The sequence below is a fragment of the Sus scrofa genome, chromosome 15 (assembly GCF_000003025.6).
Source record: "Sus scrofa isolate TJ Tabasco breed Duroc chromosome 15, Sscrofa11.1, whole genome shotgun sequence".
In the NCBI taxonomy this organism is placed as follows: domain Eukaryota; kingdom Metazoa; phylum Chordata; class Mammalia; order Artiodactyla; family Suidae; genus Sus; species Sus scrofa.
In genome coordinates this window covers 45,866,478-45,893,448 of record NC_010457.5, presented here as the reverse complement: position 1 = coordinate 45,893,448, position 26,971 = coordinate 45,866,478, and the positions used below count along the sequence as shown (strand labels likewise).

Sequence of the window (26,971 nt, the reverse complement as noted above, 5' to 3'; positions counted from 1 at the left end):
TATTTCTTGGGCCGCTCCTGCGGCATATGGAGGTTCCCAGGCTAGGGGTCTAATCGGAGCTGTAGCCACCGGCCTACACCAGAGCCACAGCAACGCGGGATCCGAGCTGCGTCTGCGACCTACACCACAGCTCACAGCAACGCCAGATCGTTAACCCACTGAGCAAGGCCAGGGATTGAACCCGCAACCTCATGGTTCCTAGTCGGATTCGTTAACCACTGCCCCACGATGGGAACTCCTTTTTTTTTTTTTTTTGTACTTCTTAAGAATAAATTCTCAAGAGTAGAATTGTGGAGCCTAACAATAAGAGCTCGTTTTTTTTTTTTTTTTTTTTAAAGGTCTTCCCCAAACTCATTTCTTTGTTTATACCAAAGGATAAATTTTGGCTACTTGGTTACTTTTTGTAAATACAGACACAAAATTCCATGCCCCTGGATTGCTTTTATAGTTTTATAAAACTAGGAGTTCCCTGGCAGCTCAGTGGGTTAAGTATCTGGCATTGTCACTGATGTGGCACAGGTTTGATCCCGGGCCCAGGAACTTCCACAGGCCATGGGTATGACCAAAATAAAATAAACTAAACCTCTAAAAATTTTATAAAACTAAAATATAAAATAGAAGCATGTATGAAACCCTGACATATATCATCTGTGACCTGCAGCTGTTGGAGTGAAATTCATTTGCTTTGCCGAAGGAACTGTATAATCAGTTTCCTTACAGTGCGTTCTGGCAAGTCGAACCTTGACCTTTACAAAGATGTGTAACTAAGGGAATACCAGTCTGGTCCTCTTCTCTGGGAGCTACTGCTCATTGGCCAAGGTATCAGGCCTGGCAGGCGCCAGGAAGCTTTGTTCCTTGAGTTGGGCCTGACCCCTGATGCTGCCACTGATTTTTTTTTTTTTTTTCCCTACTTTAGGTTGAAGACATGTCGGAGTGTGTGGGTTCAGCGCTGATTCACAAGGGCTTCAAGGCAGGCCCAGAGAATTTCGTCGGCATCTTCGCTCAGAACAGGCCTGAGGTATTAACTATTAGGCACTGACTGCGTGTAGTGTGGAGAGTTCTCAGATACAAGAGCCAGTGGGGTTCACACCTGCCTCTGCTTCAGACCAGATGCTGTGATCTGATTGCTGCTGAGAGCGTGGCTTTGCGTTCTGCCCGAGTCAGTTCACATATGAAAACCCAAACCAGGTGCTTCTTAGCCTTTAGGTAGGGAAAAAACCACTTTGAAAGAAAAGTTTTGTTGTTGTTGTTGTTTTAAAGCAGCACCCCCACCCCCAAAAAACAAAACCAAGTCCCAAAACAAAAACTTTTGAAGTAATTCTTAGAGCGAATAACTAACAAAGAAGTCTTCCCACTATAAGGGCTGCCTCTGTGATTAGAAAAATAGCATTAATAAATGATAAAGAAACCAGTACATTTTTGTCAATAGAAAACTCTCATCCTTTCCTTCTAAAAGGTCCAGGCTTTCCCTCTGCTCAGGTTACAAAGTTTAAAATCCCAGGGGCAGTGGGGAGACGGCTTGACTGGGAGCTGGCCTAGATTTAGACAAGCAGACCACTGTTGGGCCATCCAGGCCCGTGTGCGGTGCTTCTGTAAACCACTGTATTAGAGTAAGTGTGAATGAGAAGCCCTTTGGAGCATTGCCTATCGTGTGAGTAAACAAATTACTGGCTCAGGAAAATTCAAGCGCTGGGCTTGAAGAAATGGAAATGACCCTTAGACCTACCTGGGTCCTCAAGACATGTTGGCTCAATCCCTGTGCTACTCTTTTATAAATTAGAATGATTTGTTAACGTTCTATAGACTCTGAAACACCATTTTCCACAGCTAGGCTCTTGGAATTTCGCTTCTTTCACATGAAGTGAAACCCATTTAAATGAACACATCCAAAATTTTTGTTTCCGTGGGATATTATAAGGAATCTATGCCTAGGACACGTATTCCTTACTTCATGGACTGAGTGGGCGTCTCCCTGTATTTATCAGTTAGTTCACTGAGGGCTTATTGAGAACCTCCTATGTGCCAGGCTCTGCCAGCCACCAGAGCACAGCAGTGGCTTGGATGTTCTTCATGAGGTACCGTGAAGACAGCCCCATAAGCCCATGGCTGCCCTGTCGTGTGTTGTGTGCAGAAGGATTATGGGCGCTCCGTCAAGGTGGACCTCCTGGAGGTGGCATCCTGGAGGAGTCTTGAAGGCTGTGAGGATGGGGAAGCCAAGGGAATATCAGAAACAATGGCCTGTCTGTGTTGGGGGATGAAGCATCTTCCTGTGGTGAGAGAGGAAAGGGTTCCAAGCTGAGTGAACGTGAGTGGGCTGAGCTCGCTTCCCAGGGCCACGGGGCCCTTACTGGTGCCATGAGATCTGCAAAAGCCCAAGAACTGTGGCTGCAGACGATGGGGGCCACCAAGGATTATAAGGCAAGGAGTGACCTGGCTGCTTACTTGCTGTGTGGTCGATGGGTTCAGAGGCAGGGAGACGAGTGACTGTACCACCTTTTTCCTTCCTCAGTTTTCTGGAGTGACTTTACCAGGACAGTTTTCCCATTAGACCACGCACGCCCTTCCCCGAGTCCCAGGCCCTGCTCTTCCCACAGCCGGGTTGCTCTTCCCACGGCCGGGTCAGTCTTCCTTGGTCATTGTTTGACCGAGAAGCCCCAGCCACTGTGCCCTGCCTAGAGGGTAGACTCTGACTCCTCCCTGGCCTCAGGCTGGCTGCAGCCCTCTGCTCCATCCTGGCTAGGCCCCCTATCCCTGCCGGACTGTCCCTGCCAGCCTCAGGGCTCACTGTCCTCTCCCTGCCTTGAGCATGCAGCCCCTGGTCCTGCAGTCCCCTTACCTGTCTCTCCATCGGTCTAAATTGTGTTGCTCTTGCAAAGGACAGGCTCGGTGAGTACCCCCACCAAGGGGGCCTCTGCGAGCTCTCTTGCCCCTGAGCCTGTCATCGTCCTGTGTCGTTAACCCTCTTTTTACGTATTTGCCTCAAATCTTCAGGCAAGTTGTACTTTCCATTAAGAGGTGAACAAGTGTCTTGCTCAGGTTCAGAATCCCTCGTGGGTACCTGGCACATCCTAGCAGATACACAGGTGTTAGTTTTGCTGCATCCAGTGTGCCACATCACATGTCTAGAGTGTTGTTTTCCCTGGCACAGTTCCGTGATGACATCTCATTTTCTCACCCCGATCTTTACCTTTTCCTTAGTGGGTGATCATTGAACAGGGTTGCTTTGCTTATTCCATGGTGGTCGTCCCCCTCTACGACACCCTCGGAACTGAGGCCATCACCTACATCATCAACAAAGGTACGTCTGTGGCCTCTGGGGGCAGGTTGGCCAAGTCATTGCTTAGAGTCAGCAGCTGCCTTCGCTGATATGTGACTCGATAGGGTTTTTCTGGTTAAACATACCCTTCTATTCAAAGAATGTAGACGTAGCCTGTGTCAGATGTTGCAGCCGAGCTTTGAATACCCCGGAGCTGACTGTGCACCGTGTCCCTTCGCTTCCAGGCGAACTCTCCCTGGTTTTTGTAGACAAGCCAGAGAAGGCCAACCTCTTACTAGAGGGTGTAGAAAATAAATTAATACCAGGCCTTAAAACTATCATTCTCATGGACTCCTACGGCATCGACCTGTTGGAACGAGGCAAGAAGTGCGGGGTGGAGATCATGAGCATGAAGGCGCTGGAGGTGAGTCACCCCGCTGCCGCCGCCACCTCCCTGCAGGGTTACCCGAGGTCATCTTGACACACACGTGGCATCCAGTACCACCACGCAACCCCAGCGCTGGCTGGTCCTCTGCAGCCTGTGAAAGCTGGAGAGCAGAAATGGCCGTGTCACTTCCGGAAGGGAATCTTTGCCTGCTTGCCCAGTGTTAATCCATCTCGTTTCACAGAAAGCGTTCTCATCAAGCAAGTCGCAGTGCTTAGCTTCTCATTCTTGAGCACTGACAAGCCATGGCCACAAATGCCTGACATGGGAGTTTCAGATTCAGGTGGAGGTTTAACTTCATCTGTCCTCCTTAGGCTTTATTGCCTTTCACTTACTGATTTGTCTCTACAACAGAGCCAGACAGAGAAATCTGCCTCATTATTCTTTTTCTCAGGTTGCTTTCGTAGGGTCCTGGTGAATTTCTAGCATGATGCTTGTTTCAGTTTATTTTCATGTCATATCAAAGATTCACATGAATCACAACTTTAAAGCTTCCCATTCTAGGAAAATGAGTGTGGTCCACATTTAAATTGGTTGTTTGACATCAGATCGCATAAAAAGCTGATTTTCCCGGTTGCACTTGGACTAGACTGCAATCTAAAACAGCAAACAAGAGGAGGGGCTATTGTTATGTGCACATCACAGGAAGTCATAGGTTCCATAGAATAAGTCATTCTCTTTCTGAAAATGTTGTAAACATTTGCTTGGAACTGTTATAAACAGAGTTTTAATTTTTATTTATAGTTCTCCTACCAAGAATTCAAGCTACAAGTAAGGATCTAGAAAACCTTTCCTGGGGAACTTAGTAATCACAGGGAATCTGTCATTTGTTCTATCAAAGCTTGCATGTGTATGCGCATGTGCGCGCGTACCACACACACACACACACACTAGCAAGGACCAAGAGTCCATAAAAGCTAATGGGTGTGCCAAATTATTAAATTGGATTTTTAGCTAGCTTTTGACCTAATGTTTCCCCATTTTTGTTTTTTTACGTGTAACCTCATTTCATAATAACCTCTCTTCCCTCATTTTTCCTCTTCCCTCACCTTGCTTTCCCCCCAGACACATACATGGGCATTTTTTTTTATTTTTTGGTCTTTTTTGACTGCTGTATGATAAATAATTTTAAGATTAAAAAATGTAGATGATTAAGTGACCAAAGATTATAATATGAAGTTTACATTAAAATATTTGTAAAAGACACTGTTTACACATACCTGTGTGATATGATTCATATCTGTTTTTTAAAAATTTTATAAGCAAAGGATTAGATTTTTAAGAAATGAATTTAAAATTAGCTTTTCGGTTGATGAAGTGATCTAGTTTTTACTAATGTCCATTTTTATAGCATCAAAAAATAGAAACATTTTGGAGTTCCCGTCATGGTGCAGCGGAGATGAATCCGATTAGGAACCATGAGGTTGTGGGTTCGATCCCTGGCAACCCTCAGTGGGTTGAGGATCTAGCATTGCTGTGAGCTGTGGTGTAGGTGGCAGAAACGGCTCAGATCCTGCACTGCTTGGCTGTGGTGTAGGCCAGCAGCTGTAGCTCCTCTTTGACCCCTAGCCTGGGAACCTCTGTAGGCTGCAGGTGCGGCTCTAAAAGCAAAAAAAAAAAAAGAAAGAAAAAAAAAAAAGAAACATGGTATTAGGAGCATTTTTTCCCCAATATTTTGTTATGTAAACTTTCAAGCAATACAAACAAGTTGAAGGAATCATACAGCAGACCACCATATATCCACCAAGAGCCTACAGTAAGCATTTTAATATACCTACTTTATCATATATTAGTTATTCTATCCCTTTATTTATCAATTTGTCTTTTTTATGCATTTTCAGTAGGGTGCAAATTTTATCAGCCCCACATACTTCAGCATTCTAATCATTAAGTGAAATTCAGTTTTCCTTCTGTTTTGAGGTTTTTTGTTTGTTTGGTTTTTGTTTTGGCATTTGGAACCCAAAGATGGCAGCTTGTTTATTTTGGGGAAAGGGTGGGTTTGTTTTTTTTTAGGGCCGCACCTGCAGCATATGGAGGTTCCCAGACTAGGGGTCGAATCGGAGCTGTAGCTGCTGGCCTACACCACAGCTCATGGCAACGCCGGATCCTTAACCCACTGAGCAAGGCCAAGGATGGAACCTGCATCCGCATATTCATTAACCACTGACCCACTGTGGGAACTCCTAACTTGTATATTTTTATAATTGCTGTATTTTTTTCTGAATGATGACATAAAATAGGCTATAAAACTTTCTTGGCAAATAATGCACTAATTTGGATAATTTTTTTTTCCTAACAAATTAGAAGTCAAGTTGCATATAACTTGCTTTATTTTACTTAACATCAATTTTTTGAAGAATTAGAGATCTTAGGAAGTGGTATAAGAATTTCAAAAAGATGAGTGGGAATTTGTACCTGATAAAGGTTATTTTGGAAAAAAATTGGTGGGATTATCATTGCTTTAGCTCTTAGTTGACTTTGATTTGGATGTCAGTGTCCCTGGTTTTAATCAGTGTGTGTGTATATGTGTATGTATAAATATATAAAATTTAAAGTATTAAGGTTGGGAATTCCCGTCCTGGCTCAGTAGTTAACGAATCCGACTAGGAACCATGAGGTTGTGGGTTCGATCCCTGGCCTTGCTCAGTGGGTTAAGGATCTGGCATTGCCGTGAGCTGTGGTGTAGGTCGCAGACGCGGCTCAGATCCTGAGTTGCTGTGGCTCTGGTGTAGGCCGGTGGCTACAACTCTGATTGGACCCCTAGCCTAGGAACCTCCATATGCTGCAAGAGCAGCCCAAGAAATGGCAAAAAGACCAAAAAAAATAAAAAATAAATAAATAAAGTATTACAGTTAAAAACTGTCTAAAACTATTCATGCTGGGTAGAAGCTCACCGAGCCCTGAATACACCCATCTAATTTCCATTTAATTCTAGGCATGTTCATTCCATTATGCTTACTCAAACTGTTTGATTTTAATAGGAAAAATATATAAATAGTTCATTAAAAAAAATAGGAAAAATATATAAATAGTTCATTAAAAAATGAATAGATATCAAAGTGGCCATGAAGACCCCTTCATGCAGGAACACCATTAGAATAAGCCCTTAGTGGTAACTGGGAGTGCACTGGAAATGCCACACCTCAGAAATGAATCTGTTGTTCTTAACCTTCATGTCCATTCAAGAGTGGTCTCAGAGCTTCTGCCATGGCCTGTTTCATGATTGGAGACCCCAGATCCTTTCCCCACTCCATGGGGGAAGCACACGTGTTTGAACCTCTCCAGAATGGCCTGCATTTAAATCTGGCAGAGACCGATTGCTCTCTCCAGATCAAAGATGTCAGTGTTGCAGAAGTGGGTGATCACGTGTCAGCGCTGAGCTCCGGGTCTGGGACGATACAGGGTGTCTGCAGTTCTCTGGTTGCAGCTGAGGGCCAGGCTTGGTTAAAGGCCATGAGAGGCAAGGGCGTGAGCACTAGAAGTACATGTAAGAGACTTTGATTCCTGTCTCTTGAATAAATCCTATTTCAAAGGCCAGTTCTGATGCTACTGATAGAGTTTTATATGAGAGAAAACAACGGGAAAATGTCTTCTTAGAACAATGGGTTCAGGCTAATTAAAATTGTTGTGGTTAATTGAATTTGAAATCTGTGCTTTGAGTTGGCTGAGAGCAAATCTCAAAATAAAGTCAGCTCGAAGTGACCTGATTGACTTTTGTTCTTTACATTTAGAAAATGCTTCCATTTAAGATTTTTTTCTCTTTTCTCATTAAGGACCTGGGACGAGCCAACAGAAGGAAACCGAAGGTGAGTGGGCCACGTTGGACCTTGCCCAGGCTCTGTGTGGTTTCCGTAGCTTGTCAGCTCGGAGCCTAGTGGAAATCTTGGGTGATAACTTACGACAGAGTTTTCTAGTCCATTCTGATTTATTCTGGCTTTTCTTTTACTTCTTCTTCTTCTTCTTTTTTTAATGTGTTGTAGCCTCCAGCACCTGAAGATCTTGCAGTAATTTGCTTCACAAGTGGAACCACAGGTCAGTTTTGAAAAGGAATTGTTTCTACGTGGTATCTGGAAGAATGTATCCCCTGCCTCCTTTTGTGAATGACTTATTCGAACTATAGATGGACTGAAAACGGGAGGTTCAAGCCCTGTCTTCTGGTCGCTCTATAAGACATTCCCAGAATCTGAGAGTGTCCTCAAGCATTTATGGAAGGTCAGGAGTTCCCATTGGGGCTCTGCGGGTTAAGAACCCAATGAATATCCACAAAGACGCAGATTCGATCCCTGGCCTCCCTCAGTGTGTTAAGGATCCGGCCTTGCCATGAGCTGCGGTGTAGGTCATAGACGTGGCTTGGATCCTGCATTGCTGTTGCTGTGGTGTAGGCCAGCAGCTGCAGCCCACTGATTCGATGCCTAGCCCAGGGACTTCTATATGCCGCAAGTGTGGCTGTTTAAAAAAAAAAAAAGGTGGAAGTCAACAGTAGAATCACCCATCTTCCTGCGACAAACTGTATCAGTGGTTTCCACAACTAAATTCCTGAGTTTTCTTTTCTTATTGCTATACACACCCTCTAAAACTTGCCCATATTAATAAAGATTGTTTAAGAAAATAAGCTTCATATAAAAGATTACAGGTTGCACAGGAATTTGATATGACCCAACATTCGGCTTTCACGGATGTACCTCACACCAGAGGCATCGGAGGCCCTTTATTAGACGGGGTTTCTGGGCTCCCGTCATGTCCATCACTCTTGGGCGGCATTTCCATCCTCTAACTTGGTTCTGCTCCTGTGTGTTCCTCAGGCAACCCCAAAGGAGCAATGATCACCCATCGAAATGTAGTGAGCGATTGTTCAGCGTTTGTGAAAGTGACAGAGGTAAACTTTGGAGATTTTATTGTCTGTCTTCGTGTCTACTGGTTGGCATCAGGCCTCAAGGGTGAAAGTGGTAAAGCCCCTGCCTGTCACCTCGGCTTGGGCTGTATTTGCAACACTATCTGAAATATAGATCAGGTCTGAGCTTTCCTATGGCCCAAGGTCACCTTCCCCCAAGTAGTTCTCACTATGAGCCTGATCTCCAACTCCTGCTTGTGACCCTTAAGGTGAATTGACATCTAGGGTTGACTGTCTTTTATTGAGTGACCCTCTTTTGGATTCTGCCCTATAAGTGTTCCTGGGAAAGGACAGGGGAGAATTGACTCTCTTGTGCTTTTATCTCTGATTTTAGGGTGGGGAAAGAAGTAATTTCTTTAAGTTGATGTTAACGAAATGTTAAATGCTGCCGATGGTTTTTAAATTGTTATTATTTTTCTTATTTATTGTATTTGATTGGACCTCCACTTTATAAGAAGGATTAAAGCCTCAAACTGCAGTTTTTTCCTGTAATCGTCAAGTTGACTGTACAGGTGTCTTAGTCTCCTGGGCCTGCCATGACAAAATAACACAGGCTGGGCGGCTTAACAACAGACATTTATTTTCTCACAGTTCTGGAGGCTGGAAGTCCACAGTCAAGGTGCCGGTGAGTTTGGTTTCTGGTGAGGGCTCTCTTCTTGGCTTGTAGACCACCGAGTCCTCGCCTATGCCTCACCTGGCCCTCCTCTGTGCGCACAGCAAGAAAGAGAGAGGTTTCTAGTGTTTTTTCCTGTTCTTACAAGGACACCAGCCTTCTTGGATCAGAGCCCCACCCTATGACCTCAGTTAACCTTAACGACTCCCTGTCTCTAGTCACCTAGGGGGCTAGGGCTTCAGCATATGACTTTGAGGGGGATGGTCACAATTCAGTCTGTAACCCCAAAGATCTGTTTCAAACTTGACTTTTTAAAAAGTCCTTATTGAATACTGTGATGAATAAGCTGTGTACATTTTTATATAGTTTACTTTTGCATGGTGTCTGTCTCTGAGAGGGCTCCGTGGGCTCTAGTTTTTGAGGCAGGATCCTGTGCTTGATGATTCAGGGGTGTCTTTGGTGGCTGGAGAAGACCGATCTCACTTTCACTTACACTCTCACTTTCGTAGTCCTAAATACTTTTGTGGTATATACTTTCTAAACAGAAGTCAACATTTGGTACCTTACCAAAGTGAGATTGTAATTTCCTAACCATTCTTCAAAGAACCTAAAATGCATGAATCAGTGAATCACTGAGACAAATAATTGTTAATATTAAAATTAATGTTATCAGGGGCATTCTCAACATTGTAAAACTTCTAATCATGCAAATGTGTATTATTTGTTTGACCTATATCGAAAAATTGGAAAGTATAGATATTATTGAGTCTGGTTTCTGATTCTATAGCACTTTTCTACAGACAAGTACTGGTTGGGAAGCAGGTCACATTGGACTGAAATTAAGATTATGGCATGGGAGTTCCCATCGTGGCGCAGTGGTTAATGAATCCGACTAGGAACCATGAGGTTGCGGGTTCGGTCCCTGCCCTTGCTCAGTGGGTTAACAATCTGGCGTTGCCGTGAGCTGTGGTGTAGGTTGCAGACGCGGCTCGGATCCCGAGTTGCTGTGGTTCTGGCGTAGGCCAGTGGCTACAGCTCCAATTGGACCCCTAGCCTGGGAACCTCCATATGCCGCAGGAGCGGCCCAAAGAAATAGCAAAAGACAAAAAAAAAAAAAAAAAAAAAGATTATGGCATGATGAGGCTATATCACATGTCACTGCATTCTTATGAAGAGTGGCCCAACTTTGGGGAGGGGAGGCATGGCCCTAAGTGGGTGCATCACCCCCAAACAACTTGACAAAGCCTTTGTTTCTTAATTGGTGTGGCAGCAGCTGCTGTCGGCAGCGCCTGTTGGGGCCAGAACTCTCTAGATTAATAACAGGAACATTCTACACACTTGCCTCACTGTGCCTGACCCTGAGTAAAGCCCGTTCTTAGCCATGAAATGGAAACCAGATGTCCAGATGTCCTCGAGATGCAGACCTCTCACGGTCAGCATTTTATGGGAGAACAAATTCATTGCGGCCAGTTCAGAGCTCGTGTCCAACAAATTGGGTTATTTTTCATGAACAAATTGGGTTATTTTTTATGGGGTTGAATAGGCCTTTAAGGTAAAAATGTTGATCAAACAGAAATACTCAACATACGCTTGTACTGTAAATAAAAGAGGCTTGGAAATCCAATTTCTCTTGTCTTTTCACCTCCTTTCCCTTTACGACATAAGATGCTGGTGCTCTGTGGGAAATGGCCTGTGTCTCTTACCTGACAATGGAATTGATATATTAAAGTATTGCTTTGCATTTCCTTCTCTGGTGAGAAAGAATTGCAGAATGTCGGCCAAAGCGTTTTGTCCTTAACCCCAAGGAATTTTGTGCTCTGAAATGAAACAGAAAATTCCTGGAAATCCTAATGCCTTTCTACCTGCTGGTGTCTTTGCTTACAGAAAACATTCAGTCCTTCCTCCGATGATACTCTGATCTCTTTCTTGCCTCTCGCCCATATGTTTGAGAGAGTTGTAGAGGTAGGCACTGAGTTTTTATTTTGCTTGCTCGCCTGTCTGTGTTCTAAGTCGTTGTGTTTTACAGAAATCACTTGTCTTGAATGCCAGTGACATACACGTTTCGTATTTACCGCTTGCACACATGTATGAGCAGATCATGCAGGTAAGTTTGAGTGTACAGGAGTTCCCGTCATGGCTCAGTGGTTAACGAATCTGACTAGGAATCATGAGGTTGCAAGTTTGATCCCTGGCCTTGGTCAGTGGGTTTCGGATCCCATGTTGCTGTGACTGTGGCATAGGCCGGCTGCTACAGCTCTGATTAGACCCCCAGCCTGGGAACCTCCATGTGCCACGGGAGTGGCCCTAGAAAAGACAAAAAGACAAAAAAATAAAATAATAAGTTTGAGTGTACAGACCACCTCCCTGTAGAAAGTACTCTGCTCAGGCCCCATTTTAAAAATTGCGCTAATTATTTAAAAGAGCATAATTTTTTTTCTGGGTCCAGATATTCGAACTTTAATTATTCATTTGAAAATCAAAAGCTCAGACTTTTGAAGGACATGGCTATGGACACAGGTCCAGAAAGACGAGCCGTGAATGGAGAATTTTTATGAATACCGTCCCACAAGCCTGGCGAAGCTTCAGTTCTATAAGAAGCCTCCATTTTCACCTGTGCTTGTTCGTAAGGCCCAAGTTGCCTTAAGACTCATTTTTTCATCAATATCCTCAGTGCCCTGGGCCAAGCAAGATTATCTTCAGCTGACTTCTGCCTGGGCTCCTCATGCACAACTGTGTGATTGATTTAAAAACCAGGAGTTCCCGTCGTGGCACAGTGGTTAACGAATCCAACTAGGAACCATGAGGTTGCGGGTTCGATCCCTGGCCTTGCTCAGTGGGTTAACGATCCGGCGTTGCCGTGAGCTGTGGTGTAGGTTGCAGACGCGGCTCGGATCCCGCGTTGCTGTGGCTCTGGCGTAGGCCGGTGGCTACAGCTCCGATTCAACCCCTGGCCTGGGAACCTCCATGTGCCATGGGAGCGGCCCAAGAAATAGCAACAACAACAACAAAAGACAAAAAAATAAAAAAAATAAAAACCAACCAAGAACCATCTTTTCTCCTTCTTGGACAATTTTGGATGTATGCTCATAAGAGAAACAGTGAGCACTGTTGCTTCATCTCATGAATGTGTTGCCGGCACTGGGCCAGGGGCTGGAGGGAGCTGGGCAGCTGATGAGGAGCCGGCCCTCTGATTAGCTAGGACCACGTGGATTTACTTCCCCCAAAGGGTCAAGGGCCTCTCATCTGATAGTCTGCTTCCTGCAACCCTGGGAGACCTGAGTTGACAGTGGACCATGGCGGGCAAGCTGGAGTTTTCCCAGGCCTGCCGGGAGGCAGGCCATGCCAAACAAAAGCCTCCGAGCTTGAATTTTTCAACAATGAACCGTGGTATCCCTTTCTAGTGGTTTCTGCTTTCCAGCCTGGGACTGTTAGCACTTCTGTTGCATTACCTCCTGAATCTCTCTTCCTTTTTAAAATTTAAAACAAGCAGACTCCTTGTCAGGTGCCTGTGACAAGGAACAAAGTCAGGCATTAGGTTGTATAGAGCTGCATGTAAGCCTCTTTGCTACAGATGGCCTGATGTCTCCACTGCAGCAGATTCTGAGTTCTTGGAAATTTAGATCCAGTAGAACAAATGAGATTTTAAGAAGGTTGGAATGAAAGCAAGTAGCTCAGTTTTTATTATGAGAATAAATTAGACCTCAAGTTTCTAGAAGTCTGGAAAGCATGTGAATTATCTAAAACCACGTCATCCCCTCAGCAGATATTTATTCGTGAAACTCAAATAGCAGAACCTCAGTGATCATCACTAAAAGCCATGCCCCTTGGTTCCTTCTGGCCTCTTTACCTTCAGGGTGGTCAGGAGCAAGACCACGTTTCCAAGGACCAGAGGACATGGGAATCTTGTTTTGAAAGCTGAATTCCTGTTGTGGCTCAGTGACAATGAATCCAACTAGAAGCCGTGAGGTTGCACGTTCAATCCCTGTAGGTTAAGGATCCAGCATTGTCATGAGCTGTGGTGTAGGTCACAGGCATGGCTTGGATCCTGAGTTGCTGATCCTGTTGCTGCAGCTACAGTTCGACCCCTAGCCTGGGAACTTCCATATACTACAGGTGCAGCCCTTAAAAAAATAAATAAATAAATAAATAAAAATAAAGCTCCCTACATTTAGGAACTTAAGATTTCTGAAAACTAGTCTGTAATGCTAACAAGCCGCATGTGTGTGTGTGTGTGTGTGTGTGTGTGTGTGTGTGTGTGTTGTATGTTGTCTGTGCGTTGTGTAACCTCTCCTTCAATGGTGAAATGTTGGATATTTCTGTTTACCTCTCTAGTGTGTAATGTTGTGTCATGGAGCTAAAATAGGATTTTTCCAAGGAGATATCAGGCTACTTATGGATGATCTCAAGGCCCTTCAACCCACCATCTTCCCTGTGGTCCCCAGACTGCTGAACCGGATGTTTGACCGAGTAAGTGCCAAGCCCAGAGCAGGAGACAGAGCATGGGACCCAAATCCAAGACCCAGGTGTGAGTCGGGCTCAGCTGGGTGCCCTCTGTGTGACCACAGACTCCACCCTTAGTCTCGCAGGACTGCAGTTCACTCCCCTGTAAAACCAGAGTCCATCACCGCCCAGGGCTGTGGGGAGGATTGTAGGTGAACACACGTGAACATGCCTTGTCAACCTGAGGCACAGCGCAGGTGTGAGGTGGAGGCTGTTTTATTTTCACAATAAGTTCTTTGAGCCTCTGTTTTCTCACCCTTGCAATGGACGGTTACCCCTTCCCCCATCTCACAAAGCTGCTAATTACATCAATATGAAAATAATAACTATGAAATGGCTTTATAAATGGTGGAGCCCCGGAGTTCCCATCAAGGCCTCATGGGTCAAGATCCCAACTAGTAACCATGAAGATGTGGGTTCGATCTCTGGCCTCGCTCAGTGGGTTAAGGATCTGGTCTTTCCGTGAGCTGTGGTGTGGGTCACAGACTTGGCTCAGATCTGGTGTTGCTGTGACTGTGGTGTAGGCCGGCACCTGCAGCTCCAATTCAACCCGTAGCCTGAAAACTTACATATGTCGTGGGTGCGACCCTAAAAAGAAAAAAAAATAGTGAAGCCCCACCACATGTAAAATATTCCTTACTTAGCCATTGAGAGACACAACTAAGTCAAGCCAGGGACCGAGAGAAAGCCAGCCCCACGTGGTGGGCCATGACAGACCCCACACCAAGTCAGGATCCCCATGTGTTGTGGCCATCTCAGAATGAATTGGATCAGGCGGTTTTAATACTATTTACTTTGAGTCATGGCTTCTGTCATCTATGAGAACCTTCTCATTTTTTAATGGTTCTTTAAAAAAAAAAAAAAAAACACTTTTTTTTTTTTTTTTTTTCCGGCCCTGAAAGTTCCTGGGCCAAGGAGCAAACCCAAGCCACAGCAGCCCCCCAAACCAGATCCTTAACCTGCTGCACCACAAGTGAACTCCTTTTAAAAAAAACTTAAAAACAGCTTTATTGAGATATAATTCATGCTATATACCATTCACCTATTTAAAATATACAATTCAGAGGCTTTTAGTCTGTTCACAGAATTCTGCAACTATTCACTGCAGTCCATTTTATAACACTTCTATCAGCCTCAAAAAGAATGTGTTATCCTCCACCCTGTTACTGCCCTCCATTCCCCCAAAATGAATTGACTTTCTGAATCTATAGATTTCCCTATTCTGGATTTTCCTATGAATGGAATCATGCAGTATTCTGTTGTGACCTCCTTCTTACTTAGCATACTTTCAAGGTCTATCCACATCATTACATGCACCCTTACTTCCTTCCCTTTAATGGCTAAATACCATTCCACTGTGTAGATGCTACACTATTCATCCATCTACCCACCCATTGATGGGCCTTTAGGTTATTTCTGCTTTTTGGTTCTTATGAATAATGCTACTATGAACATTCATGGGCAGGGGTCTGTGTGGACATGTGTTTTCATTCTCTTAGGTATGTACCTAGGAGTGGAATTGCTGGGTCATATGGTAACTCTGTGTTTAAGTAAGGAACTGCTGGAGTTCCCGTCGTGGCTCAGTGGTTAACGAATCCAACTAGGAACCACGAGGTTGTGGGTTCGATCCCTTGCCTTGCTCAGTGGGTTAAGGATCCGGCATTGCCGTGACCTATGGTGTAGGTTGTAGATGCGGCTTGGATCCCGTGTTGCTATGGCCCTGGAGTAGGCCAGCAGCTACAGCTCCAATTTGACCCCTAGCCTGGGAACCTCCATATGCCGCGGGGCCCAAGAAATGGCAAAAAGACAAAAATAAAAATTTAAAAAAAAGGAACTGCATATCTGTTGTCTAAGGCAACTGCCTTATTTTACATTCCCATCAGCAGTGCATGAGGGTTCCAGTTTTCCCCATCTTCACCAGCACTTGTTATTATCTGACTTTCCAATTCTCTCCATCCTTCTCATTGTTCACCCTTCTTGTTTCCTGACTCATTAGATTTTTGGACAAGCAAATACCACGCTGAAGCGATGGCTGTTGGACTTCGCCTCCAAGAGGAAGGAAGCTGAGCTTCGCAGTGGCATCATTAGAAACAACAGCCTGTGGGATAAACTGATCTTCCACAAAATACAGGTAGCACATTGACTCATTGCTATTATTTGTCATATAAACAAATTTGAGTTTCAAACTTTCTTCTTTTTTTAATTGAAGAATAGTTGATGTATAATATTATGTAAGTTACAGGTGTACAATGTAGTGATTCACAATTTTTAAAGGTGGTACTCCATGTATAGTTATTATAAAATATTGGCTCTATTCCCCATGCTATACTCTATGTCCTATGGCTTATTTTATATACAGTACTTTGTACCTCTTAATCCTCTACCCTTATGATGTATGTGAGCCCTTTTGAAAAGAAAAGGTGAGAGAGAGGATTTCTGGCTTTTTTTTTTTTTTTTTTTTTTTGTCTTTTTAGGACTGCACCTGGGAAGTTCCCAGGCTAGGAGTGGAATCGGAGCTGTAGCTGCCGGCCTATGCCACAGTCACAGCAACATGGGATCTGAGCCGCGTCTGTGACCTACACCACAGCTCACGGCAATGCCAGATCCTTAACCCACTTGAGCAAGGCCAGGGAGAGAACCCGCATCCTCATGGATGCTGAGTCAGATTTGTTTCCACTGAGCCACAATGGGAACTCCTGGCATATTTCCAAAAACTAAGGACAGAGCCATATCCAAGATAAATCTGAACAGTGTTTGCAGCTATCCAGGGCAAAAAAGCATCAGGGAGTATGGCCTTTCTGATTCCCCATTTTGTTGTACTTTTCTCGAACAACCATGTCACCCTTGAGGTGATTTTGTAGGCATGAGTGATAAAGAATATGGAATTATGTCCCCCCAAATGTGGTGTGCCACAAACCTACCACACTCTTGTTCTGATTCCTCAAAATCCCTGCAGGCAGCAGAGCTACTTAATTTTCCATTCCTGCCAAGAGCGAATGGGGTGGTTTCGGGTGGAAACAAACTAGTCAGGTGTCCTCTTGGACCACCTGGGCATCCTTGCCTGTTAGTGAGCTCTGTGCAGCCTGCAGACGAGCCAGTGGGTTAGGGCCTCGGGGTTCAGGAATCTCTGAGAAGCCCACCAGTTCCAGCCGCTTGACCCTCACCCTGTGTCTTCTCCCTGCCTTGCAAGTCAAGCCTGGGAGGAAAAGTGAGGCTGATGGTCACAGGAGCGGCACCCGTGTCCGCCACCGTGCTGACCTTCCTGAGGGCCGCGCTGGGCTGCCAGGTAGGTGACCTCCCTGTGGCCGAGGGTCTTGGACCACGTCCTTCCCTGGGGGGGGTGGTGGTGGGGTCTTCCTCCCCGGCATGTGTCTTAGTGTTTGGAAGATCATGTTATTCCTGGGTTGCTTGGAGAAGGCGATGTAGGCACACCTTGGCAACAGTGTAGCTTCAGTTCCAGACCACGGCCACGAAGCGAATGTCACAGTACAGCCAGTCACATGAATGTTGTGGTTTCTCAGTGCATGTAAACGTGACATTTACACTAGACTGTAGCCCATTGGTGTGCAATAGCATCATGTCTAGAAAACAGCCTATCGACCTTAATTTAAAAATACTTTATCACTGAAAAATGCTAACCATCACATGACAGCGCAGGATTGCCACAAACCTGCAAAGTGTAAGAAACGCAGTATCTGTGAAGCACAATAAAACGAGGTCTGCCCGTATGTATCTTTGACCCAAGCAGAATGTGCCTTTGCGTCTCCACTGGGTAATTTTCTTCCCGAAGTTGGGGGGGGGCCATGAGTTGTATGTGATAAGCCACCTGAAAACCATGCAGGGGACCTGTCTTGGGGGTGGGGAGCAGAGACTGGGTGACAAGGAGGACATGTGTGTCAGCGTGACCTGTCCTCATGTTGTTGCCTGTGCTTGGAAGTTTAAGTGGACATGGCCGTGGCCACGCTGGCAGGCGGGGCAGGGGTGCCGCTGCTGTGATGAGTGGAGCACAGTGTGCGGGGCCACTTTGCCAAACAAAGTTTGGAAGGAGGATTTGCCAGTCAGCCGGTAGCCAGGAGCAAGGGGACCTTGGTTACTGAGCCTCCCATCAAAGGTGTGACCATCCCCTGCTCCTCCTCTTCCTTCTCTGGTGACCCAGTTCTACGAAGGCTACGGACAGACGGAGTGCACAGCCGGGTGCAGCCTGACGGTGCCTGGGGACTGGACTGCAGGTAGGCAGTGGCGGCTCTCCTTGTTGGCCTTACTCTTCATGTTGGAATTATTGGAATTGGGTTAATTGTCTTAAACAAGTGCTGTGTCCCGGGTGATGAAGCCCTGGGGCCAACAGTCTTGTAAACCAGGGGGCTGCGTGGAAAGCACCTCCTGTGGTGGAGCGGGATGTGATTTTGAGGCTCTGACTGTCAAGCGGGGCGGGTGGCAATAGAGATGTACATAGATCCTGAAGATCATGTCTAACGATGGTGCCTTTATACCAAGTTCAGAATGTCTGGTCCAAAAGCTTTCCAGTAACGGATTGGACCCAATGACTTGCTGGTAAATACTGATTAAATTCCTGCTGTGTGCTATACCAGGTGTTGAGACTCCAGAGAGAAGTAAACTCAAGTCCTTTTGCCCCAAAGGAAACAAAAGAGGGATGACAAACAGATAGTTGGTTGAGCCCCTGTCCTGGGTGAGACTCCGTGTTAGGCTCTTAGGATGTGTTATATGCCCTTCAGCCCAGCAACATCCCTGTTACCTCTGGGAGGAAACGATTGATTGTTGGCTAAGAAGCATGACAATAACATATACGAATTTATGAAACTTTATGCCTTGGAGCCAGGATTCCAACCCAGGCCTGACCGCAAAGCTTCTGTGCTTACCCCATCCCACACGGGTGGTGTATTCTGCACTGTGATCATGAAGTCCCTGCTTTGTTTGCTGTATTACCCGTGTGAGCACGTCATGACATGGCTTCGAGTATCAGACGTTCTCTAGAAGCATAATTCTACTGGGATTGACACTAGCTGTCTATGAACCTCTTTCAGAGTATCTGTTCACTCTTTAACCCCTGGTGCGCTACCAGCTGGAGAATTTAGACGAGTAGCTTCTTTAAGCTAAAATGATCAAACATTTAACCTAAAATGATCAAAACATAGGAAGAATGATTTGTGCCTCTCTTAAAACTTACCTGGTTCCTGTAATTTTTGTCTGGGGAAAAGAAGCCAATCCTAGCACCCTTTGGCAGGAGAGTTAAATGAGCTGTGAAAGGTAGCTTTGTCCTGTCATCATAAACTCACCTATAAAACGCATTCATCCACAGTCAAGGGCATCAGGCCGTGTTGGGCAGAACCATCTGACTGATCAAGGTTTGTTCTCATAGAGAACGGGGCCATGGCATCCATGTGAGGGAGAGGGGGCAGGAATGATCAGGCTTTTGGGAAACTTGCTTCCAGTTTTTCTGGAAACCTTAAAGTCAGCAGCAAAGCGATTTATACCCTGAAAAAGAATTTGGAGCATCAGACTTGGGAACAAGTCCCTAAGAGACTTTGGGATGTTTCTGTCTCTTTTCTAGGAATCAACTCTCTAAATTAATTTATCAGGAGGAGACTGGCTGAGACAGCCGAAACCAGGGGGTTATACTAGCTGTTCTCATTCTGAGTAGGCTGGTTTGTGATGAGAAAATTTTGGCCTGGGGATATTTGCCGTCACGTTAGGAGTGATCACTCTTTTATTTGACATACAGGCCATGTGGGCGCCCCAATGCCTTGCAGCCTTATAAAGCTGGTGGATGTGGAAGAAATGAATTACTTGGCTGCCAAGGGTGAGGGCGAGGTGAGTGAGACCCCACAATGACCCCCTCACTGTGGTTTCTTCATAGCAGGGCCACTTCTCAGCATGGGGCGTGGTGACCCTGGGGTCACACAGGTTTCTTTTTGAAGGTGCATTTATGTCTAACTCTCAGGGGGGTGCAGTGGGGGTGTGGGCATAGAAACCTACCTTCTGCCCCCAGGCACGATGGGGACATGGGCCCAGGGGGTACAGAGGCTCCAGGGCCCAAAGTCCTGGGCTGCAGCTTCCTGTCTGCTCCTTGGCCTTGGCGCCTGTTAGTGGTGGAAGGGAGGCCTCGTTAATTAGTGATTTCATACCAGCTGGGACTTTCCAGCCCCCCTGAGCTGGAACATAGAGCAAACATGAACCCTAGAACTTGACTGCAGCCAAGGCCATTAAGGAAGGGAAGTGGGGGCATTGAAGGTGCTGCCGCAACCCCAGTGAGACTCCAGTGGCTCCATCTGGATCATGGAATCCAGGGCTTTGGCTAAAAGCTGGGACACACCACACACACACACACACACACACAGTTTTCTCTGGAGAAGCCCCGGTCAGTGTTCTTAAATAGATCATATTTTTTTCTCTCCAGTTTTATCTAATTGGCATCCAGCACTGTTTAAGGTGTACAGAGTCATGATTTAACTCACATGTATTGTGAAATGATCAATCACTGCAGTGAGTTTACTGAGCATCCATCATCTCTTATAGATACAAAAAAAAAAAAGAAAGAAAGAAAGAAAAAGAAAAAGGTTTCTTTTTCCACATGATGGGAACTCTTAGGCTCTTCCTCTCTTAACAGCTTTCAAATACTACACACGGCCGTGTTGTCAGGTCACCATGCTGTGCGTGACATCCCCGGTCCTTAATTACCTTATAACTGGACATTGGTACCTTTTGACCACTTTCCTCCAGTTCCCATGCCCATGCCTTGCTCTCGGTTTTTTTCCTTCAGGTGTGTGTGAAAGGGCCAAACGTGTTTCAAGGCTACTTGAAGGACCCAGCAAAAACAGCGGAAGCTCTGGATAAAGATGGCTGGTTGCACACAGGGGACATTGGAAAGTGGTTGCCAGTGAGTGGTCACCTCCCCGGTCACAGACACCCTTGTTCCACTCTGGGGAGGAAAACCTCCCCCATGGCAGTGGCTCCCTAACTTTCTCTCCTCTTTTACTGAGCAGCTGAACTTAGACCCTTCCTGTCTCCTGCGGGAAACAGGCTTTCACTTAGCATCCTTGTGAAGCATTTGCACTTCAGCTGCAGCCCATGATGGTTTGTTTTGACACTTGGCATCCTTTCTGGTTGCTGCTTCCGGCTCGAGATCTAGAGACACTTGTGTCTGGCTTTTCACCTCTCAGTGCTGTGCCTCGACGTTGAGGCCCTAGCTCAGGTCTGGGGGGCGTTGCGTAGGCTGCCAGGAATGTAGGACAGAGAATTTGTGAGCATACATGTTTCTTGGGATCGTCATCTCATTAGAAACAGTGTTGGTGAGGATTAGGCCAATTCCTTCGAACTTAGCCTCAGAACCATTTTCTATAGAGAAATACAGAGTCCATCTTGGCCATGAGACACTTATGCAAGAAGCCAGCCATAGGTTTGACCACTTTTGCTTGCAGTGGTAACAACCACTGCTTTTTAGAGTTGTTGCTGTGTGTAATTGCACACACCCAAATGGCTGGCATAGTTTTTATTATTGTGTCTTACAGATGTAAGTCTTACAGATTTAAGGTGCTATATACTCTGAAATTTCTATTGCTTTATAAAATGCTCCCCCCCAAATTAATTCACATGTCAGAATACCAGGCTCTTCAGAAATAAATTGAGTCCTTCTTTCCAGACGCGGGAGGGATTAAGTATCTGTTCTAATTCTGACTCTGTCTCCAAGGAACGTATCTCATAATCTCCCTGGACCTCAGCTGGCTCCTTTTGGAGACAGAGAACCATCTGGGCTGAGGGAACCCTTGGAACCTTCCAGCAGGTCCCTTTCAAAGGGGAGAATGAGCCAGGGTAGGGATGGTGTTTTGGTTACCAGAGGTGGGCAACCTGGCGTTGGGCGAGTCTGGTCCTTCAGAGATCCTAGCATCCCCACAGCCATCATGCGGGCAGTCGCCCCACCCCCCGCCTGACCGCCCACAGGGCCAGGAGCAGCACCCTCCCTTCCTTGCCCTGGACCAGCGACAGGGAAGTGAGCATTTGCTCTCGAACGGCTTGAGCCTGTTGCTGGAGCCCCCATGTCCTGACCTGACTCCAACTTGAGGCCGAGTGAAGGGAGCAGGTGGGCACTCTAGGTGGCTGAGGTGAGGTAGAGTGAGGGGGCTCCGGGGTCCCTCCTCTGTCTCTCTACTTGGCTTGATGGCCAAGGGCAAGGTATTTGTCCCTCTAAGCCTCAGTTTCCCCCTCTGTAAAATGGGTTGACAGCTGACCCTGCTGGAGGTTATTAGGATTAAATGACAGTGCACAGGAAGTGCCTGGTGTTCTGTGTGACTGCTGGGAGTGGGGCAGCCCCCAGGACCTGCTCACAGCTCACCCCCACCCCCAAACAGAACGGCACTTTGAAGATCATAGACAGGAAAAAGCACATCTTCAAACTGGCACAGGGAGAGTACATCGCTCCGGAAAAGATCGAAAACATCTACCTGCGAAGTGAGCCTGTGGCTCAGGTGTTTGTCCACGGAGAGAGCTTGCAGGTACGTGCTGCCTGGGCCATGAGCACTGTGCCTGCTGGCTGGTGCTGAGGAGTCCAGGGCCTTTAAATGCAGCGGGTAGTGTGCAACACATGTGAATTGCCTTTCGTGTCTGACGTATAGGAATGTTATTGACACATTATTGGTTTTTTGCTGCTTGGGGTTTCTTTTTTTAAACTTTTTTTCTTCCATTTATTTCGTAACTAGAAATTTGTGCCTCTTATTCTTGGCACTTCTTATCCAGAAAAGTTTTTTTCTCTTGAATTTCCCTATTTTTATTTTACGTAGAGTGGTCTGCTGTTCCAAGGGAAGTTGGATAAAGATACTGGGGAGTGGGTAAAATAAGCTTATAACTTAATTATGAAGGGAAATATTGATATAAGGGTTAAAAGAAAGTTTAGAATTTTGAAACATTAAATCCAACTATTTATGATATGATATATGATGTGCCTCCTACATCTTTTTTTTCATGGCCCCACCCACAGCATATGCAAGTTCCCTGGCCAAGGATTGAATCCGAGCCACAGCTGTGGCTTGAGCCACTGTAGTCAGATTCTTAATCCATTGCTTCCCAGCAGGAACTCCACATTTTTGAGCAAATAGTGGTTCCAAGCCAACATATCCTTAAAGTTGAAAACTCAGGTCAATATTGTAATGAAACATCATTTGCCAAAATGTTGAGCAGTTGGTGGGAAGAAAGAAAAGGGGGTCTGGTTTCCTGAGGATTAATATTTCTACAAATCTTAAGATTTTTAAATTACTTTATTTTGGTATTTTTTTCTGCTTTTTCTTTGGTGCGGCATATGGAAGTTCCCAGGCTAGAGGTTGAATTGGAGCTACAGCTGCCGGCCTATGCCACAACCACAGCAACGGGGGATCCGAGCAGCATCTGCAACCTACACCACAGCTCACAGCAACACCAAATCCCTGACCCACTGAGCGAGGCCAGGGATCAAAACCACCTTTTCATGGATACTAGTCAGATTCATTTACACTGCACCACAACGGGAACTTCAAGATTTTTAAATAATTTGAGAAGAATGTTTTCTTATAAGAAACACACCTGTTCTTCTTTGAGCATGCACCTAATTTTCTTTGACCTAGAACCTTTCCATGCCTTTGATTTTTATTTAGTTTCATTGTCACTAAACTGTAAAGAATGAGGTACTGGAGATTTTTTTTTTTTTTTAATGAATCTACAGGAGTTCCCTTGTGGCACAGTGGGTTAAGGATCTGGCATTGTCACTACAGTGGTTCAGGTTGCTGCTGTGGTATGGTCTATCTCTGGCCTGGGAATTTTTACATGGCATGGGCATTGGCAAAAATAGAAATAAAAATAAAATCCAGCAATTTTTAAAAAATTAATCTTCATACTTTTTTCTTTCTCTTTTTTTAAAACAGCTTTTTGATATCTATCCCCTCGTTTGCTTATTTTGACTTTTATTTTTTAAAATAGACACAAAAGTAAAAATTAGGGAGTTCCCTAGTGGCCCAGTGGGTTAAGGACCCAGCATTGTCACTGCTATGGTGAGGGTCACTCCTATGGTGAGGATTTGATCCCTGGCCTGGGAACTTCCACATGCCATGAGTACAGCAAAAAAAAAAAAAAGTAAAGAAAAATCAGAATTTTATTAGATTTTGATTTCCAGTGGTTCTTTTAAAACGTTTACTACAAAATTCCCACTGCTGTCTGTATGTAAGAGGCAGGAGTTCTTAACCTGCCTCGTGGACTCCCAGGGCTGCTAACACGCTCTGAAGGGGGCTCAGGACCTTCCACCAGATCCCTCAGGGGCACACGATGCAGATAATAAAGAACGATTTTAAAGCATCTGGATCGAGCCGTGTCATCTCTCATTCTCTCTGTTGAAGGCATTTCTCATAGCGATTGTGGTTCCAGACGTTGAGACGCTAGGCCACTGGGCCCAGAAGAGAGGCTTTGTAGGCTCCTTTGAAGAACTGTGCAGAAACAAGGTGGGTTAGGGCCCCTTCTGCTCTTGCCTTTGCGTGAAGTGCAAAGTGCAGCGCCCCCCACTGCCTACACACACACACACACACACACACACAGCAGACACATACAGGAATAAGGATCTTCTTTTTCTTACCTCATTAGGATGTCAAAAAAGCTATTCTTGAAGACATGCTGAGACTGGGGAGGGACGCTGGCCTCAAATCATTTGAACAGGTAAGCCTTCCATCCAAATGTATGAGTTTCTGTAAAACAGGATCTTGACTGGAGGATGTCCTTGGCGAATAGGTTCTGGAAGAGGACGAGGTGCTGTAAAGACGTCGTGCGGAAGGGTTAATGGAGTGGTTTGGTGGGTAGGGGATTCCTGTAACCAGGGTATGAGTTCTCTTCCTGGGGGCCAGGCTGCGGTCCTCTTCTGTCCTAAGAACAGGCCTTGCCTCTGCCCTTGTGGTGACGGTGCGGCTGGGCCTGGCATGAGAGGCTGGTGTGGACCGCCCGGAAGCCTCTCTCTCTCTCTCTGCGGAGGCTTAAGTGCTTTTCAGGCTCAAGTGTCCGACCAACCTCCCTTCCTCCTGGTTTTTTGTTTGTTTGCTTTTTAGGGCCACACTTGTGGCATATGGAAGTTCCCAGGCTAGGGGTCAAATCAGAGCTACGGCTGCTGGCCTACACCACAGCCACGGCAGCACCGGATCCTTAATCCACTGAGCGAGGCCAGGGGTCAAACCTGCATCCTCATGGACCCTAGTCGGGTTCGTTAACCGCTGAGCCACGAAGGGACCTCCCCTCCCTCCTTTTAACAGCCTGGTTTCTTTGCAGGTCAGAGGTATTAGTCTTCACCCTGAATTATTCTCCATCGACAACGGCCTTCTGACCCCGACAATGAAGGCTAAAAGGCCAGAGCTTCGGAATTATTTCAGGTCACAGATCGATGAACTTTATTCCACCGTCAAAGTCTAATGTGGGGAAGGAAGGTGGGAGAAACCGCCTCCGCGGTCCCCTTCCGCCAATGGCCTTCACGGGGTGGTTTCGACGGCAGCAAGTATAGGGAAGAAGCACCTTGTCTGCCTCGCTCATTCAGATTTGATTCTCGTCATAGGAACAGGAGAGGGCATGGAGCACGGCCTTACGGTCACCTCACGTCGCAGACCGTGTTCACGGTGATACACAATTTCCAAAATGAGCCTTAAAAAATTGTTAAGGGGAAACTATCAATGTGCTAAGTTATTTACAACTTCCTCAGTTATAAAAGGTGGGTGAAAACGTCTGTCTCCCTGTTTTGCTAACCAAGGAGTTAAGACTTTGCTATTTCTGAGACGTCTGCTGCTTGCTGCAAATTCTGCAGCTGTCTGCTGCTCTGGAGAGTACCGTGCACTGGAGGGAACCGTCCCGGCTGAAGGATGTCGCAAATGGACCAGAGGGTTTTTTTAACATCCCTGCTGCCCCCCACCTTCCCCATTTCACACTCGCTCCTACAACCCTCTGATTGACCCCTGTCGTTCCCGTCGGATCAGAAGGTTGCCAGTGAAGCAAAGGGCAGACCCAACTCAGCACAGACAGCTACCACTGGAGTCGGTGGATCCTGGCACCCACAGAGCAGAATATTCTCTGATCCTCTCCTCCAGACCCAATTCCCTCCATCCTTTCCCAAGGGTTATTGAAAAATCTGCCTTAGACTCTGCAGTGAAGACGAGCATTTCAAGAAGGAAATAATTACCTGGATCAACCGTGTTCAACTGTGACGCCTAAATAACTGTCCACGTAACCTTTGCTGAACCAGTCGCTCTGTCTGACGGCCATGGATCTTTAATGTGGTTTTCATATCAAAAGAGTATGTTGTGATTAAGTGGCTTCCCCCCCACCCCCCAGAATAAACTCTCAGGCAAGGCATGTCTTTAAAAATATTAAGGGAATAGATACACTTGGGTACTTATTGAAACGGACAGTGATAAATGCTCTTCTATCATAATGCTACCTGATTTCTATGAAATGTATTTGACAAGCCAAAATTCTAGGACATAGGAATCTGAAAAACTCATTTCCTAGGGTTAATTTCTCAAGGTTTTTTTTTTTTTAAGTTAATTTGGGAAATTAGCAGCATTTCACTTAACTGCAAGTCTTTGCCACCTGTGACTGAGTTTAGTTGTCATTTATACGTTGAAAGCCGTTGTTTTTAGACACGTAAATACATGTATTATACAAGCACACCAGGGTTTGCACTAAAGAATCATCATTGTAATAACACTATTTGGTAGCCTAACTTCATACATGTATTCTTAATTGCACAAAAAGTCAATAATTTGTCACCTTGGGGTTTTGAATGTTTGCTTTAAGTGTTGGCTATTTCTATGTTTTATAAACCAAAACAGAATTTCCAAAAACAATGAAGGAAACCAAAATAAATATTTCTGCATTTCAAGTGAGTGAGTGAAGCTTTCCTTTTCATGTCACGTGTCATATTTGGAACAGCCTCTGATGTGCCTGAGGAAAAAGCAAGAATGACTTCAGCCTCGAGCCCCTCCCTATGGTCCCCTCCCTCCCAGGTCTCCTCTCCAGGATGCGGGGCCCTTGGCCAGCTTCCCTGTCCTACCGTGTTTCAAGGAGGAAAGTCATGGTGTGAATAATGTGGGTTGTTTTTTTGTTTGTTGGTTTTGTTTTCTCTTTTGGCAGCCCCGTAGCACGTGGAGTTCCTGGGCCAGGGCTCAGATCTGAGCTGCGACCTACACTGGATTCTTAATGCACTGCCGGGGAAGGAATTGAACCTGCATCCCAGCGCTCCAGAAATACGGCCGATCCCAT

General features: G+C 45.7%; 1 protein-coding gene across 9 annotated transcripts in view; it reads left to right on the top strand.

Annotated features, from left to right (window-relative positions):
• Positions 1 to 26,591, top strand: part of ACSL1 (acyl-CoA synthetase long-chain family member 1) — a 69,470-nt gene extending 42,879 nt beyond the window's left edge. For 5 of the 9 annotated variants that reach the window (XM_005671708.3, XM_021074705.1, XM_021074706.1 and 2 more), the window contains exons 5-21: positions 917 to 1,018; positions 3,199 to 3,298; positions 3,502 to 3,680; positions 7,475 to 7,507; positions 7,682 to 7,733; positions 8,504 to 8,577; positions 11,090 to 11,167; positions 13,538 to 13,672; positions 15,702 to 15,836; positions 16,896 to 16,991; positions 17,862 to 17,934; positions 19,446 to 19,534; positions 20,484 to 20,600; positions 22,069 to 22,212; positions 24,079 to 24,180; positions 24,320 to 24,391; positions 24,992 to 26,591. In XM_005671708.3, coding sequence (XP_005671765.1) covers positions 917 to 1,018; positions 3,199 to 3,298; positions 3,502 to 3,680; positions 7,475 to 7,507; positions 7,682 to 7,733; positions 8,504 to 8,577; positions 11,090 to 11,167; positions 13,538 to 13,672; positions 15,702 to 15,836; positions 16,896 to 16,991; positions 17,862 to 17,934; positions 19,446 to 19,534; positions 20,484 to 20,600; positions 22,069 to 22,212; positions 24,079 to 24,180; positions 24,320 to 24,391; positions 24,992 to 25,132 — 1,722 coding nt within the window. In that variant the 3' untranslated portion in view covers positions 25,133 to 26,591. 9 annotated transcript variants of the gene reach the window in all.